This window comes from Mustela nigripes, chromosome 6, assembly GCF_022355385.1.
Source record: "Mustela nigripes isolate SB6536 chromosome 6, MUSNIG.SB6536, whole genome shotgun sequence".
NCBI lineage: Eukaryota > Metazoa > Chordata > Mammalia > Carnivora > Mustelidae > Mustela > Mustela nigripes.
In genome coordinates, this window is record NC_081562.1 from 123,911,116 (window position 1) to 123,929,714 (window position 18,599).

The 18,599-nt window shown below is 39.3% G+C and overlaps 1 protein-coding gene across 1 annotated transcript in view; it reads right to left on the minus strand.

Annotated features, from left to right (window-relative positions):
• The window catches only part of APBB1IP (amyloid beta precursor protein binding family B member 1 interacting protein), a 108,952-nt gene that overhangs the window by 42,352 nt on the left and 48,001 nt on the right, over window positions 1–18,599 (minus strand). Inside the window, exons 4-8 of the mRNA XM_059404153.1 lie at window positions 14,457–14,544; window positions 11,239–11,531; window positions 8,369–8,446; window positions 1,983–2,142; window positions 448–569 (exon numbers count right to left, since the gene is read on the minus strand). Of these exons, the coding sequence (XP_059260136.1) occupies window positions 448–569; window positions 1,983–2,142; window positions 8,369–8,446; window positions 11,239–11,531; window positions 14,457–14,544 (741 nt within the window). The remainder of the gene's footprint in view (window positions 1–447; window positions 570–1,982; window positions 2,143–8,368; window positions 8,447–11,238; window positions 11,532–14,456; window positions 14,545–18,599) is intronic.

Here is an 18,599-nt window from a genome sequence, read left to right on the forward strand (position 1 = left end):
AATGCTTTTTATTATGTAGACTGTAGAATTAAATCACAATAAATAGCACATTTTCTAGGGGTTCTCTATAGTTATCCCAGCATTAATAAGCACCAAATATGAGCAACAGCAAAAAGGAGTGTCTTTAAAACACGAAGCATTAATGACCCTTAGTGAATCATCAAGGTACAATGAATTAATGTAGCCAAATGGAAATAAGGACAGAAGAAGAGGATTAGTCAATAGACAGAGATGCTGAATCCAAAGAAACAAATTGGCTTCTTTTCTTTCCAAATCTTTCAAGGGCCTATTAGTTGACGTGTGACCGAAGAGTTGGGTTTGTGTTTTTTGAAAGGAATACATTTGTGCTATATTGTGAGATAATGAATCACGTTTATTAGTATACAGGTGACCCTAAAATAAAATCTTCCATCTTTATATGGTTTACCTATATACAAGTTATCTTACCTGGGGGTTTTTAAACACAGCATATTTTTCCTCTTTCTCCAAAAACAGCACTTTATTTTCTGTGTCTCTTGTCCAGTCTGATAAGACTTCAACAACATTTTCATGGTCTTCAAAAATCCTTTCTGATGAAACAAGAAAAAGCATTCTTAAGGACCCAAGACATTAGGCCTTCCAATAGAGAAATAAACTAGTACTGAGTTAAACACAATGCTTCCCACCTCTCACTGGTTTTTAGAAATCCCTAATTCTTACATGATGTCACACCGTAAAACCCCTATTGTATTTCTTCTTCAGTGTCAGGTCTTCAACTCCTTTGCCATAAAAAAAAAAACGACAGATGAAAATACAATATCGTAGAATGGCCAGTCACTGCACTTTTTTCTTATTAGCATTTCTGACTTTAAATAGTCCCAGATGGCGGTAAACTTCCTATCCATGTGGAGGACCATGAAGTAGTAATTGGCCGAACAACTTTGAATGAAGCTGTGAGACACGAGATACGTGCTCTAAAACATCACCCCCTAAGACCCCCCAAAAATGTATCCATGTTGGAACTAAACCTAAACATAAGGAAGGTTTTCATTTCTCTATTTGACTCCAGGAGTTGAAAAGTACTTCAAGAGGTTATTTCACTGTAGAACTTTTACTTCAGGAAAAAAAAAATTCACTGAAAGCTTCTAAGGCAGACTATTCTGTATTCCACCAAGCTCTCCTGAGGGCGGGGGCGGGGCGGGGGGAACTGCTCTGAGTAATCTTAACAATGAGAAGAAGCAAGGGTATTTCTTTAATTGCCTTTTTATTTTTCTCTCTCTCTTTTTTTAAACTCCATCCATTTTGACCAACTGTCTTTTGCTCTTTGGGGCTGAGCCTCCTCAATTAGACAAAGGGAGTGGGGACAATGGAAAGGGAAATGAACACTGATGTATGGCAGAGTTATGCTATAAAGAAGCAAAGTCTAGGGGCACCTGGGTGGCTCAGTGGGTTAAGCCGCTGACTTCGGCTCAGGTCATAATCTCAGGGACCTGGGATCTAGTCCCGCATTGGGCTCCCTGCTCAGCAGGGAGCCTGCTTCCCTCTCTCTCTCTCTGCCTGCCTCTCTGTCTATTGTGATCTCTCTCTGTCAAATAAATAAATAAAATCTTTAAAAAAAAAAAAAAAGAAGCAAAGTCTAAAGGATATTAGCTATAGACACTCAGGTCCTCCCCAAATCGGCTCAATTTACTCATAAGCATGCAGTGAGAGGTATCATCCTGTCACTTTCTTTTCCTTATGGAGCCACTAGAGAAGTGGCAATGACAATACTGTCATCCTCCAATGCTGTGGTCCCTTGCAACAATCCGAGTCTCTTCACCGCAGAGAAACAAAGAGGCAAGCACTGAATCTGACATAAGGGGAGTGATTTATGGCAAGTCTTTATAGCCTTGAACCAAATTCTTCTTAATAATAGGCCCAAACCCATCATATAGCAAACCCACAAACTGTGCTCCAGAAACTGTGTTTTTGGAACACAGTCTCTCACGGCGGATAAGACTTACCGATCTGCAGCTCTGTGTAGATTTCGTAAAGACACCAGTCTACGTTGCAGTCACAATGGGTTTTCTCAAAAAGGTTGTCTAGAACATCTCGGGTCAGTTGCCGCTCGTCCACCATCAGTGACTTGGTGCTGTTATCATTCATGTGCACCTTGACAACAAGCTGGGGACAGAGTCACAGAGCAGCCAGTAAATTCCAGTCACTGGGGAAGGCCACAGACATAAGGTTTCAAAACTGCTACAGTTTCTGTGAATTTAGGTAAGAATACGTTCTGGCAAAGTCACTCACTATGAACTTGTATGCTCAGTACTTATTTAAGGTGCTAATAATACAGGTATAGAGAAACCAATTCACAAAAACAAAATGAAACAAAACAAAACAACTGCACACATAGTGAAGTCCTTGCCCAGCCTTTAGACATTGCATTCTGGTGAAGGAGACAGAAAACAGAAAGAAGTGCTGATTTTGTGCTTTTGTGACATCTTTCCGGCACTTGTCTAGGTTCATCCTAGAGCGCAGAAACATGTCTTGATTGAAAGGGTCTCTATAATAAATTCTCTTTTGCCCAGCTGGAGCTGAGTCCTAGTTCATGCAACCCGAGGGTTCCAACATACAAGCAAGACCAAGCTGGTTACTTTACAACTCTTTTGAAGGTCAGGTGTACAAGTGACGTAGCACCACTGAGAGGTCTTACAGGGTCGAAAAGGTTGTGTCACAGCAGAACGTCTTTGAGATTAGAGGTGGATTAAGCAAAATGAATGAAGACTGAGAAACAAGCTATTATGGAGGAATGAAGGCAAATCAGTGATCAAATTTACTTTTCATTTCAGTTTTTAAAAATTCTATTCTTCTGATTTCACAGTCAAATTAGTCATTTTCCCATTCCAAATCTAGAGGGTATGGTGGGAGCCGAGTTTACTTATCTTCAATAAGGACATAGGATTTCACTGGCTTTTCCCAGGCAACTTGGCTAAGTTATTAAATCTTCTGACCACCCCCTACCCCGAGAGACCATGATTCTGATGTAATGTAACAGAATTAATTCATGATGTAATACAGCTAGGGTCTGGATTTTTTCTAACACCTGTGTATTTATAGTGTATTTCTAATTACAGTAGTTGTTATTTATGAGTGCTACTGGTTATAATGGTGCTATGTATCCAGTCTGCAAAAGCAACACTGGAAATGTGCCCACTCATTCACTATACACTTAGGTTTTGCGAAGATTTCCTACAAAACCTTCTGAGAAGAACTGTACTTTTATTTTATTCTTTACCACGATCACTAATCCTACTTAATTAAGTGGGAAGCAGGTCTAGTTGGAGTCTGTCTTTGAATGCAAGGCCAGAAAGAAATGTTGTCTTTCCCTTTTCAGACAACACTGCCTGACCACTGGCCCGCAGTGCTGCAACCACACACACTATCCTCAGCCCCAGGGGAGGCCTGGAAACGCCCCAACCAGAAATACTCGATACAACTCTGCTTAAATTTCTACTCTAACTTGAAAAGTGAAGGGTGAAATAGTTAAGACAAGTTCTGCCCATTCTGTTTGTCTACGGTTGGTGCTGGCTACTTAAGTAAGACCTGTCACTATTAAAAACGTGCATGGGGTGCCTGGGTCACTCAATATATTAAGCGTCTGCCTTTGGCTCCGGATGATCTCAGGGTCCTGGGATCGACTCCTGCATCGGGCTTGCTGCTCAGTGGGGAGCCTGCTTCTCTCTCTCTCTCTCTCTTTCTCACACCACACACACACATGCTTTCTCTCTCAGATAAATAAAATCTTTTAAAAAATATGAATAGAGGGACTAAAGAGGCCATACAATTGATAACATTTTTCTTCCTCCCCAAAAGTTTGGGTCAGGTTCTGAGCCGCTGAGAAAGGGCCCCTCCTGTCCCACTTCCACCTAATCTGATCTTGAACACGTTCTGCAGTGAGCTGAACGAAGAGCCCGGCTCCTGCGGGCTGTTATGCAGAGTTACGGAAACCAACCAAGGGTCTGGGTGGAGATAGAAATCTGGGCGAGGGGCTGGCAGGGACCACAAACTGAAGCGCATTTAGGCCTTCTCAACACCTGCACACGGAGTCAAACACACAGACATCAGGGCAGGAAAAGTCCTCTCCCCAGGATCATTCAGATTAGACCTTTACTCCAGGTTTGTCTGGAAGATACTGTTTTTTCCCTTGAAAACCTGCAATATCTATAGCCCAGAAACCTCTTGTTGAATAGTTGCTTTTTTTTTGTATTGTATGTTTGTCTTTTGACATATTTAAAATGATAGGCCCAAGTGCCACAATGTCAAAAATACACTTATCTGACCTGAGAAATGAAGCATGGAGGGTTGCACAGAAAAACAGAAAATCCTCAAATAGCGAGCTTTCTTCACTATCATTTATTTTCTGTGTGTGGAAGGTATACCCACTGTTCTCTGCTAAGAATTATTGCTGTAGAGTAGCTATAGGTCCTAAGAAACACTGCCAATGTTAGGACTGAGAAGACTTAATCTCCCTGATGGAAAAATTTAATGATATCTGATCACATTTCATTTTTGTATAGGGATTCTTGAGAAAAAACATTTGTTTTGTTTTGTTTTCAATACAGAGCAAAAAACCTAAACCACATAATTTGACAATGATGAAAGGTTGTTTTTTAAAATTTTTTTTGGCAGAAATTGCAAACCAAATTTAATCCACATGTAGTTACAAATATCTACAATTACAAAACTTAGAAAATAAAAAAAAAACAACAAGAGAACGCTGGCGATTTTTAGCAAGAAGAAATTATTTTTACTACTCTTAACAGCTTCTATCACATTTACAAGCTGAGGAGTAGCTATACCAACACATAATATTGCTAGATCCCAGTTACGTGATTCAGCAAGCAGAGCACTTTTCATATCGTTGCTATTTGCTAGAGAGTAGAATGATGAAGCATGGAAAAACCTCCCTTTCTAAACTATTACAGTAAAGACTTTATGGTTTTTATTTCTCCTTTTTCTTTTGCCAGTTGTTAAATAAAAGAATATGCTAGACCTAAATCCTTCATAGGGGTTTTTTTTTTTTGCTTCTGTGCTAAACATGTACACACAATTGTTTTCCTGTGTCACTGAGCTTTAAAACAAACAAACAAACATATGAAATTCACCAGTTTTCCATTTCCAAAACTTTGTAACCTAAGCTGTGCACATCACTGGCAATCAAAATGAAGTCCACACCCTACAGAACACTTGAGGGCAAAGTCCTTCAAACAGACTTGATTTCCACGTTGCAAGGTTAGTAGAAGCCCATCTTGGTTACTTCAGTAACGGGCAAGTATGTCTCGGTTATGCTCACAAGCTTTGTTGTAAGGGATACATTTGGAACCTCTGAAATCAGACCAAATACACAAGTTGGCTTCTTAATTTCCTCTCTTTCCCCACTGATCAGAGTGGCTTCTGTTTTACATCTTCTTTGTAGAATGAAAATAGGTTGTGCTTTGGGTTTTCTGTTACCATTTACCCACCGAAGTTATGGAGAAGTTCTCTGGCTTTCCAACACACTGCAGGAAACAGCTGCTATCTACCAACCCTCTCTTAGCCTCCAGTAGAAGCAAATCAACTGAATAAGCTAGTTGTCCTACCTTTTTATCTAACAATCAACTTCTCTTTTCACTTCCCCTCTGAAAATACAGCCAACGTGGCCCTCTTTTTATAAACAATCCAGTGGTTTAAAATAGTTAAGTAATTTCCTTTTGTGTTTTATCTTACAGGTAAAGTCAGTGGCCCAGGGCAGCCCACAGTTAGGGACAGCGAGCTACGGGGCTGGAGTGGGCTGCACAGAGGGCCATCCTGCTTATCATCCTTCCCCCTACAATCCATTTTCCACAAAGCAGCTAGGATGATCTTTAAAAACAAAATATTATCCCTAGTTGAAAACCCTCAAATGGGGGCGCCTGGGTGGCTCAGTGGGTTGAAGCCTCTGCCTTCCGTTCAGGTCATGATCCCAGGGTCCTGGGATCGAGCCCCATGTCGGGCTCTCTGCTCAGCAGGGAGCCTGCTTCCCTTCCTCTCTCTCTGCCTGCCTCTCTGCCTGCTTGTGATCTCTGTCTGTCAAATAAATAAATAAAATCTTAAAACAAACAAACAAACCCTCAAATGGCTTCCCAATGCACTTATATAATATCTTCCAGACTCTTCTTCGGGTCCGTGAGGCTGTGTGGCCTGACCTGCGTCGCTGACCTCAAATCCTCCTCCCTTTTCCCTCCTACTCAACAGCTCTCAGAGCAACGGCCATACAACCCTGCCTGGGAATGCTCCGCCAACACACCCTTGGGGAGCTGGGCTCTTCTTGCTGCCAAGGTCTTTGCTCCAGTGCTGCCTCCTCAGAGGGCCTCCCCATCACGAGGTCCATCTACAAGTGACTTGGGCACTCTTCATCACTTTTTTCTGCTTTACTTCCTTCCTAACACTTACTCCTCCTCTAGAATTTAACTCTACATAGGCCGGGACCACACCTGAACTGCTTTGCCTCTGTAAACCCAGCACCTGTTCTATGAGATGGGGATACCTCAGTGAAGAAAACATAAACTCCCTGGAAGAACTTCTGTGGGGGTGGGGAGTGGACATAGGCAATAAGCAGGATAAACAAGTAGGAGGATATTATGTTGGACGGTGATGAGCACTGTAGAGAAAAAGAAAGTAGGGAAGTGCTGTGGGTATTGGGGGTGTATGTGCAATGTCAGGTAGAGACCTGACTGAGTGGGTGACCGGACCTAGGGGAGGAACAGAGAAAACCCACTGGAATCTGGGAAAGAGCTTTCAAGGCAACGCACGGTCAAGCACAAAGGTCCTGAGGCCAGCGCATACCTGGAGTGTGTGAAGAGTAGTGGCGAGACCAGGTAGTGAGAATGGAGTGTAGGTGGTGGGGGACAGTGGGCAGCCAGATCATCGAGGCGCTTTATGCTGCTGTGAGGACTGGGCTTTTCTGTGTGAGATGGGGTTCCGTGGGAGGCTTTAGCATGAGAGGGACGAGAGACAGGACAGGAAGTGGAGCACACACAGAAACATAACAGTTCATCCACAGTAACAGGAAAGACTATGGACTCTCTGTCACAGGTGCAGGCAGGCAGGAAAGCAAGAATGTCACGAGCTTATGGACCTTTCCTTTGAGTAATTCTATTTTCTCAGTGCCACAGGCAGCAACAGCATTAGCTGAGAGAATGTGGCTGAGGAAAGAGGTATCGGAGGTTTTAAAGGAGAGGAAAGAGGGATCATTTCTTTGGTGAGCGGGTGTGTGTGACTGTGCTGTTGGGAAGCCCAGGCAGTGCCAAGAGCAGGTGAATGGGAGGAGAGCTGCGTGTCGGGTTTAATAAGGTTAGTACGAGGGGAGAGATGGGCAGGGAAGCCAAGGATGTGTGATTCCCGTAACTGGCCACAGGATTTAATCAATGTAGAGAACTGGGAAGAATAATGCTAAAAAGTGCATGCATGTTTAAAATGAATGGGAACAGACTGGTCTGGGAAGACCTCATAGATGAACCCTGAATGTCTGGATCCAGGGGTAGTCAAGGACTATTTACTGAATATCATTCAACATGTGCTGAACACCTTCATTCAAGGAACCAGGAGGGGTGCTGTAGGAACATAGTCTAATGCTCTTCACCCAACTAGAAGTAAAAAGTTCTTACGTGGTGTTAGACCTGATACACGCTTCAGGAAGATATTCAGGATATGCGTTTCATCTTTCTCCTAAGTAACCAAATTAACTGTTATTAACAGTTAACTGTTACTAGGTATGTGCTTCTACTGAGGTTGAATTCATGTGTTTTTGTTATAATATATGTGTTCCTGGAAAACCTAGTCTACAGAAAACATTCAAAATTGCAGGTTTATTGGGAAACTAGGATTAAGCAGGTCATTCAAAATTTATGCAGCTTTGAACCCAGAGCACTAGCCAAAACAACATTTGGGATCTCGGGACATAAGGAGGACATCTAGGGCGGGTGGCAGGGCTGTAGGCTGCCTGGGAGGTTGTCAGAATTGCACAAAGCAGTCATGGAAATGCCAAGGTGAGGCCAATGGGAAGCTGAGCTCTGACCCTGTAAAGGTGCGTCCAGAAGGTGGCGCCACTTACTATTACAGAACACCTGAGCAGAACCCAAGAGGGAGCCCCGGGGAATGGAAACTTGGAAGCTTCCACATTTACACTAACAGAGCCCTGACTTATCAGGCACAAATGAGCTAACTGATGTCACAGAAAGTAAAACTATGTGATTATCTCTACTAAAATTTTCACAAAATTACAACTATTTGGAAGATACCACTTGAAATTTTATTTCTTTTTTTTATCATCCAGCATAATACCATGTTATTAATTTAACTGCCCATGCAAACGTGATTCACGGCTTACCTTCTTCACCTTGGCCTCCTTCAGTTTTTCCAATGCTAGCTTAATTTTATCAGCCTTGGCCTGGGCTGCTTCTTCCTCCTGTAAAACAGCAACACATTCAACACAGTCCACTAGACAAGAGCAGTGAGGAGATACCCACGCCATGGCTAACGTCTTAGTTACCTTATGCTGACAGAAGTCTCTGTTGGGGGCATCAAATTTCACATTTGATTTTCAGAATTTAAATGACTATAACAAAAATCTTCAGCCCAAAGATGTAGAAGACAGCCACACTTTGTATCTTGGGGCTAGTAACTTCAAAGATTTTATGACAACTCTAGAAGTGCTTCACCTATGTGGTCCACACAAATCTCTAAGTGGTTCTAGACAGGGCTGACCTGAGGAATCTGCTAGTGAATCTCAAGGGATTTGAGCACTCCCTGAAATTACACACATTCTTCCGGATCGGCATGCATTTTCATTTTCTGGAACTTCCCGTTTTTACCCGATTCCTAAAGGGGTACTAACTTTCTTAAAAGTTAAGACTTAGACTCAAACTTATAATTCACCAAGAAAACACTGACCAAAACACATGAGTAGGCAGAAAATAGACTGAAATATTTTATGAGCCCCAAAGCCCTTTGATTTTTGTAAGCAAATATTCCAAGAATAGGATTAACACTCTTTTATTTATTATTATTTTAAATTTAAATTCAATAGCCAATACATCATTAGTTTTTGATGTAGTGTTCAATGATTCATTAGTTGCATGTAACACCCAGTGCTCATCACATCACATGCCCCCCTTAACACCTACACCTAGTTACTCCATCTCCTCAACCCACCTGCCCACCAGCAGCCCTGTTTGTTTCCTGGAGTCAAGAGTCTCCCATGGTTTATCTCCGTTTCTGATTTCTTCCCATTCAGTTTTCTCCTACTTATTTATAATGATGAGGAAATGAGCTGTTCTGGTTACATCCCAATCACTTGAAAGGAGACATACATCTTCTTACACCAATGATCCTTAATTATTTTTTTTTTGAGCCACCAACCCCTTTAGGAATATGTTGAAAGCCAGAAAGCTCATAAAGCTTTACATGTGCATTCAATTTTGCATGTAGTTTCAGGAAATCATGGCCTCCTAGAAATCTTCACGGATGCTACCTAAGAGCCTCTGCTCTTTCAAATGGCAGTTGTTGAAGAGTCAAGAGAGAACAAGTGTTGGGGAGGATGTGAAGAAAGAGAGAACCCCTTTGCACTGTTGGTAGGATGGTATACTGGTACAGCCGCTATGGAAAAAAGTATGGAGGTTGCTCAAAAAATTAAAAATACGTATGATCCCAAATTTCCACTTTTGGGTATATATCCAAAGAAAGTGAAATCACTCTCCGTGTTCACTGCAGCATTATTCAGAATAGCCAAGACATGGAAACAAGATGAATGGATGAATAGATGAATGGATAAAGAAAATGTAGTAGAGGTACAAAGGAATATATTTTTCCATAAAGAAGAATGAAATCTTGCCATGTGCAACAACATGGGTGGATCTACAGGGTTTACGCTAAGTGCAGTAAGTCAGAGAAAGACTGGTACCATATAATTTCACTTATATGTGGAATCTAAAAAAGTCGAACTCACAGAAACAGAAAGTAGAATGGTGGCTGCCAGTGATTGGGACGGGGTGGGGAAATGGGGTGATGTTGGTCAAAGGGTACAAACTTCCATTTATAAGACAAATAAGTTATGGGAATCTAAAAATGTACAGCACAGCTACTATAGTTAACAACACTGTATTGTGTACTTGAACGTTGCTAAGAGACTACATCTTACGGGTTCACACCACATACATGCACACAAAAGTAATGTGAAGTGCTGGAGGTGTGTCTAACCTTCATATAAAAATCATATTGCAGTACATATGTGTATCAAAGCATCACGTTATACACCTTAAAATTATACAGTGTTATATGTTGATTAGGAAGTAAAGCTGGGGAATAAAAGAGTCTCTGCATGGATCACTAATTTTTAAATAATTTTCTACAATAAGTACACAATAGAACAATGCACGTGATAGAGTATGACAATGTTTGATTTATATTTAATAATTATTCATTCAAAAGACACTGTAGGAACTTTCAGCGTTACGAGGGTCATATTTATGAATACTGACCACCATCACACAGTACAAGAATGTGCAAGCCACAGGAGACAGAGCAGGGTTCTTACTTTTAAGTATTTTTCAAGTGGCTTACCATAAGGAAAATCCTTAAAAGTGCTCTTTTTATTCTATAAAAGACATATTATAACTTAATGTCCCAAATGATGATATAAATTTCCCAGATGTATGGCTTCCCAGTGTTCAGAAATTTGATAATACCGAGACTCATCACCTGCTTGGTCACAACTGCCTCACCCAAATACGACACTACAAATGACTCACGGGTATCTCTGCCCCACTGAACAGAGCTGCCAGATTCAACAAAATCCCATTTAATTAAATTCAGAAGCATGTAAGGAATGCTTACAATTCTTTATGTACCAGGCTAGCACATGGATACAGATATGTATTTATCAGCTCCACAGTTGATGCCAAAATAATAAAACATTACCCCCAAACTGAGTATTGTCAGGGAACATTGCATACAAATATAAACTTTAGCCAAGCTCTATTCACTCCTGAATACGGCCCCAATATATTCTTTATACACACCAATGCCTTTTCATGGAGGATTCTGGTTTTGCAATGAGTGTACTCGGTATCCTTGTTTTTTAAGTATCTCAGAACTCCAGAGACTTATAAGTGTAACTGTCCTTTTTGAAGAAAGTCAAAGATCACAGGAAGCAGAGGTAGCAGAGTGAAGAGTTCTGCCATCTTTGCCCCACACACTTACCTGAGAGAGAGGTTTCGGCGGTGGTGGTGGCGGAGGAAGGTCTACCATGGGGTCAGCTGGTGGGGGAGGTAAGTCATTCTCATAGTGGCTGACACTAACTGCAGCGACATTTGCTCCGTAACCAAGAGCCCCTGCACCGCTGAAGTCTGGCATCTCCAGGGATGCGGGAGGACGCTGATTCTGAGATGACTCTTTCTGTGCCTGGATTGTCCTCTGCTCAGCCTCGCTTATATCTGCCACCAGATCCGCCATGAGAGCATCTAAGTCTTGGTCTTCCAGTGCATTTAAGGACTCTGATGGGGGAAAATCATGTTAAGGAGCAAAACAACAATTTATACTGGAAAAACTGAAAGAAGGCCATTTTTAAGAGTGATATTTGGGTACTGGCGGTCAGGGGCTGGGAAACAGGGAGAGGCTGGCGAAAGGTGTAAACTTTCAGTGGTAAAGATGAATAAAGCCTGAGAATTTAACGTATCCAACATAGTAACTGTCGTTGGTAACACTGTTGTAAAAGTGAAACGTGCTGAGTGAGTAGAACTTAAATATTCTCAACAACAATATCAAAGAGGTGATGGATGGGTTAATTAACTCGATGGAGGACATCTTCCACCAGGGATGCATAGATCAAGTCATCACACTGTACACATTAATGTCTTACAATTTTGTCAATTAAGCCTCAACAAAACTGAATTCCTCCCCTACTGTCCCCCCACCAAGTAAAAGGAGGACAATATGTTTGCTACCCTCACAGATTAGCTATAAAGTCAGATCCAAGCACGTGATTTGCTAAGTAGGAATTCTTGTATATTCTGGCGCAAAGTCTGAGAGTTTTAGAAGATGGGGAGGGGAGATGCTGGGAACAGACAGAGGGGAGTTTTCCCTAGGTCTCAGGAAGGCAGACAGACTACCACTGATATATGTACTTAGAAGAAAGTAGGTCTCAACCAACTGGGGTTTAATATGATTTAAGACCTGTGGTAAGGGTAACGCCTCTGTAGGGACACCATCTAACTACAGAAACTCTCAGATTCAAAGAACAAGCAATTCAGGATAAACAGGAGTAAATAAAGCACTAAGGAGGCTGAAGTAAAAAACAATTTTTAAAAATTGAGGTTATGCGGTGAAGACTTCGTAAGATGATGAGCTGTGAGTTAAGTTTTAAGAAAAGGGCAGACAGATTTTCAGAGTGAGGGTAAGGGAGGACAGTTCTCACTGGAATTTCTCCCATGTGTGACTGGCGATCAGACATGTGATCCTGAAAGCTGACCTGCAGTGAGGCCTAGAGGGAGTGCGCTCAGTGAGCAGTGTTAGCAGAGCGCTCCGACCTTCAGCTGATGGCAAAGGTAATGAACACAGGATGGAAGTAACCCACGAGGAAAAGGAGTCACCTTCTGTGTGCAGGATGGACTGGAATGAGTAAATGCAGCCTACTTAGCAACAGGCATGAGGCTTTGCAAAAGAATTTATTGCCACACATCGTAATAAACACCACGTGGCATACTGTCCACTTGTTAATAGTTCTAGTGTATACAGTACTTAGACTAAGATCTGGATCTCCAGTCTGAGTGAAAAGGATTTATTTTCTTCTAAGCGATTTTTGCATATGACTTCTTCATAAAATTAAATTAATTTAACAATTTTCAGAGAAAATATATGTAGAACAAACGAAGCACATTCACAATTTCCTAATGCCAGCAATTACACTGTGACAGTTGCCATCTAAGCAAATGATTTTAATCCTTTATAAAAATTTTAGGGATAAAGTTCCCATAATAATTCTCATATTAACAACTTCCAAAGCAAATCATAATTCCCACTTTATCTATATAGAATTGAGCAATATAGAATTGGGGAATAAAAATGACATGGATTCTGTTCAGAAGTCTGTCACTAATTCTCTGAATGATTTTGGGCAAAGTAGTTTTAACTCATTTTAACAGTGTTTTAAGCAAAGAGAGTAAAATACTTATTTCTTTTCTAATTCCCAACACATTTAATTTTCAGTACATATTAGTACTTTTTAATGGTTTTGTCCTAGACCCAAATTGTGCTGCAGGTATATGTCTTATCTCCTTAAGGACATGAGCTTTTTGCTACTGTACTTTAACATTACTATGTTTATATACTGCTGGGTTTCTTTGTTTATGTCATTTTCAGTAAGTACTGAGTGCTTAGAAAAGATTAGTTGCCTAATCCTGTCATTGTAATATTCTTAATTCTAATTAAATTGATTAAAGCTCAGCCACTCTGAGTGTGATAAGGCAAATCTGCATTGTTTACATGTACGAGTATACATTATTTATTAATGTCATACACTATAACAAAGTGTATTGCTTTTTTTGAAATATCATGGGTGTTACCATCATTCATGATGGAAATGATTGACAGGAACAGTAAATTTTTATGGCAAACAGAAAAGAAGGTGAAAAAAGAAGTCAGAAAAGATGTATTATAATTTATCCAGATACAGGCAACGGCACCTAAGGGTTTATAAAAATATTATTGAAAATAACAGAAGCAATGAAACCAGTGAGTGACAGAAATAAAACTTGGAATTTGGGATTTTTGGGCTCCTCTATTATTCTGTTTTTCATTCTTTGGTGGGCATTGCAAAATCTTTGGAAATCTTTCTCAAGAGTTGCAGTGAATTCTCATTAACTTGGAAGCAATTACTTCAAGATTCATTGCAATTTGAATAGCACATGAGCTAATGTCTCCACACTAAATAAGAAGAGAGATTTTGTTAATAAAATACTGTGACCATCTCAGGGAGGATAGAAAAAATGTCAGAGCAAATATATTACACATTAATTATATATCAATTAAAATATATTTTGAAGCATCCGTTCATATATTAAGCAATCATTTTGAAATGGATAATTCATTATTACCCTTGAAGGGACATTTCCTTATTAATAGTTTGGTTACACTGCTGTACCTTATTACTCTAAGGACTTAGTAATGAAGAGAAACTCCCATTACTTAAAAAAATAGTTTTGATACTTTACATAAATGCAGGATAATATTTCCTTTCATTGTAGGCAAAAATATCTTCTTGGGCCCCAATTTAATCCAGACACCATAAAACACAGTCTGAAATCCAGGACTTTAAAACATCCAGGTTCCTTACATTTTTGTTTTAAATCATAGTTTTGTACAGATTTTAGTTATCATTATGCTCTCAAATTACTTAAGAAAAAAGAAATTATTATGCTTACCATTTAAATCTTTAAAACCCACACTGTAGTTAAATTCAGCCCTGGGCGGTTTGGGGTCAGGAGGAGGAAGAGTGTCCACTCCTAAGCTCTGTGAAAATAGATTCCCGCCCCCAAAGTTATTCACCATATGAACATGTCTGGAGTATATTTTAATCATTAAGACAAAAATCATTTATTATTTACACATTTTCTTTCTGAATATGTTATTTAAAAACTGAACTCTTACATGAAAATGTTTTATGTGATTTTTTTCACCTACAGAAAACTGTAACTTAAAATTGTTCTACAAGGTCATCCTGAAACAAACCAGGTCAACAGAATAATGAGCATGAGATAGTTCATTTTTATAAATAACAAAAAAAGATCTCCTGTAGTGGTGCATTTGTGACATGTGTACACTGTATGCAATTCTAGAAGGACTTTAGTAATGACATCAAAGAAAAGGAATGTCTAGTTACTTGGAAGATAAAAGCTGTTTCAGGATGAATCTGCCATTAGATAGTAAAATGTTACACTCTTATTTAATAAAATCCTTATTAAAAAGAAATTAAGACAGAATAAGTTATTAATTGTGTAAATAATGTTTTTTAATTGAAAAAGTGCCTTCTTGTATGATTTAAAATCTATATTACTAAATTTTCAAAAATACTTTTATGTCTATAGTTTGAGATGTGCTTCCCCCACTCTGAAACATGAACAGTTTCATACAGTGAGTGCATCCTTTCATGTTAATTTGATTTGGTAAATAATATCCTGGTTCATGTCTTAAATTTCTGAAGGAAGAGAATCATTGTATGTTTGAGAATAAAGTAATGGGATATGCTCATTTATAAGTAGAAACAACAATAAAAAAGACCACTAATCAAGAAGTTAAAACAATCTAAGCAAATCAGAATCAAAGATAAAAGGTACGGAAAAGTGACTGCCGTTCCAGAATTCAATCTGAAAAACAGAATCAGCAAAATTGTGAAGAGGGGAGGCTGACAGATGAACTAAGGGGCAAATCCCAGAACAAAAAAATTAGTGAAAGTACAAAGAAATTCATTAGTGAGTTCGTTTGCTGTGACTAAGAAGTCTAACATCACAATTAGGGCACAATTAATCTTTGTTCAGGATATAATTTACTATGGTATTCAAAGAAATTAGAAGTAGTTCTCTAACAAAATATTAATACATAGATGTTTGATAAGACAGACTTCCAATAAAATATGGAAAGAGAGAAAAGAGGAGACTGATTTCCAGAAGGAGCTCCCTTCATCATAGGAAAGTCACTCAAAGCCCAACATGAAGTAAAGAATGTAGCATGCTCTCCATGTGTCTGGTGATTTTAGGTGATATATAAAAACACAAACAATTAAACTTTAAATTATCATGTACCTCTTTGGATGTTTATGAAAAAATTAAGTTATAACATCTAACCTACTTGAGATAAAGTATAATTTAAAAAATCAAATAAAGACAAATATTAAGAAAAATAATAGGACAAATGGGTTGCAACTTAGCAAAAATCATGAAGATCATATGTGTATGACTAAAGATTGAGAACACTGCTCTGTATATGCATATCAGAAATTATTTCATCAGAAGTTTCATAATGGTGATTTTCTAATTCTTCACTCCTTTTATATGTTTAATTGGAATTCTATAATAAAGAAGAACTTTTTTGGGGCATCTGGCTGGCTCAGTCCTTAGGCTGTATGACTCTTAATCTCAGGCTTGTGGATTTGAGCCTCATTTTGGGTGTGGAGATTTTTTAAAAAAGATTTTATTTATTTATTTGACAGAGATCACAAGTAGGCAGAGAGGCGGGCAGAGAGAGAGAGGAGGAAGCAGGCTCCCCACTGAGCAGAGAGCCCAATGTGGGGCTTGATCCCAGGACGGTGGGATCATGACCTGAGCTGAAGGCAGAGGCTTAACCCACTGAGCCACCCAGGTGCCTGGGTATGGAGATTATTTAAAAATAAAATCTTAGGGGCGCCTGGGTGGCTCAGTGGATTAAGCCGCTTCCTTCGGCTCAGGTCATGATCTCAGGGTCCTGGGATCGAGCCCCGCATCGGGCTCTTTGCTCAGCGGGAGCCTGCTTCTCTCTCTCTCTCTCTCTGCCTGACTCTCCGCCTACTTGTGATTTCTCTCTCTGTCAAATAAATAAATAAAATCTTTAAAAAAAAAAAAATAAAATCTTAAAAAAAAAAAAGAACTCTCATCAATCATTTGTTTAGTCTGAAATATAGTTTGACTGGGACCATAGAAAGACTGAGTTTTATAAAAGCTTGGTTCTTTATCACTTTTCAGAGTGATAAGTTAATGTTCTGTCAATTTCCAATGATGACTGATGAAGTAATTTTGTTTTTGTTATTTTTTGTTATTCTTGTTATTTGTTATTCTTGGTATCAATATGAACTCACAGTTTAATTTGTTTTTGCCATGTTAGATATTTAAAATTTTTATTTTTAAATATTTCCCTCTTTTATGGTTTTTGAGTGTCCTATTTTCCCCAGGAAGGGTACCACATCTTAGTACGGGATAAACATTTTTCTCATGTTTCCTTCTATATATATTTAACATATTTAGATCTTTGACTCATGGAACTCATTTTGATATGAGGTATGAGGTAGAAATCCAGCTTTTGATTTTCCAGACATTATCTCAACACAATTTATTAGACAATTCTCTTTCTCTCTATTTATTTAAAATGCCACTTTTATCATATTTTAAATTCTTGTATATATTTGAATCTAGTTCTGCTTCATGAATCTTTCTAAATGTAGCATTACCTCTTCTTTTTTTATATTTTCATGGATATTTGTCTATTTAAATCTTTCTCACATAAATAGTAGAAGTGGCATGGTTTCCCTTCTACACAAAAAATTCAGTTAATATATGTATTGGTTTCTAGACTTTATGTCTCCCTATGCATAGACATAAATATACACACATACACAATTTCTATATCCATGACATACATGTATGTTTACACACATATACATACACATGCACAGACACACACACATATGGAGAGAGAGAGACAAAGAGATGGATATAGGGAATGATAATGCAAATGGAGTAACATTAATTAATGAGAACTCTCGGAGAAAAGAAAATGGGAGTTCATTGCATTATTCTTTCAACTTTTCTCTAAACTTAAAATTATTCAAATTATTTTTAATTTGATCAATGTTACATTTTATATAATAACATATATTAATATATTAATACATATTATATGACATATAATAATTACATCAAATTATTCAAATTAAAAAAGTTAAAGTCATTATTATATTCTAGTTTCCTTTAATTTTGCTTCTTTTGGGAAATCAGGAAGTCTAGGTTCAATCCAACCATTTCAACAACACTGCAGCTTCAAAGAAAGACTATTGCACAAAATTCACAAGTGAGGAGAAAAATACAGCTTTTCTAATGGCTCAGAAAACACTCAATAATCTCAAAGGGCACTTGATAATGGCTGGATTGAAGCTTGGGTTTTAGACTCAAGGTCAAAGTGGGGTCTATTCTTCACCGTGAAATCTTGAGGCCTATCTGTTGGGAGAAGTGCATTAGCCGAGGAAGCCCTGTGACCATATTCATTTGAGCATGATAAAGAAAGTGCAAACACCATCAGGGTCTTGAGGGGAGGCAAGGGTCCAAGACACACTGAGGGGCCCCCTTCCCACTCTTGAGTTAGAGTAACAACACTCAGGGGTGGAACTATGAAAAACCTCAGACCACGGCCAGTCAGAACGGTTCCAGGGAGCTCCTGAGTGGCTCGGTGGATTAATTGCCCAACTCTTGGTTTCAGTTCAAGTCTGATCTCAGGGTCGCGGGAGGGAGCCCCTGTTGGGCTCTGCACTCAGCACAGAGTCTGCTTGGGTTTCTCTCTCTCTACCTGTCCCTCTGCCTCTCCTCCATTCTCTCTCTCTCTCAAATAAACAAATCTTAAAAAGAAAAAAAAATAGGGGCGCCTGGGTGGCTCAGTGGGTTGGGCCGCTGCCTTCGGCTCAGGTCATGATCTCGGGGTCCTGGGATCGAGTCCCGCATCGGGCTCTCTGATCAGAGGGGAGCCTGCTTCCTCCTCTCTCTCTCTGCCTGCCTCTCTGCCTACTTGTGATCTCTCTCTGTCAAATAAACAAATAAAATCTTTAA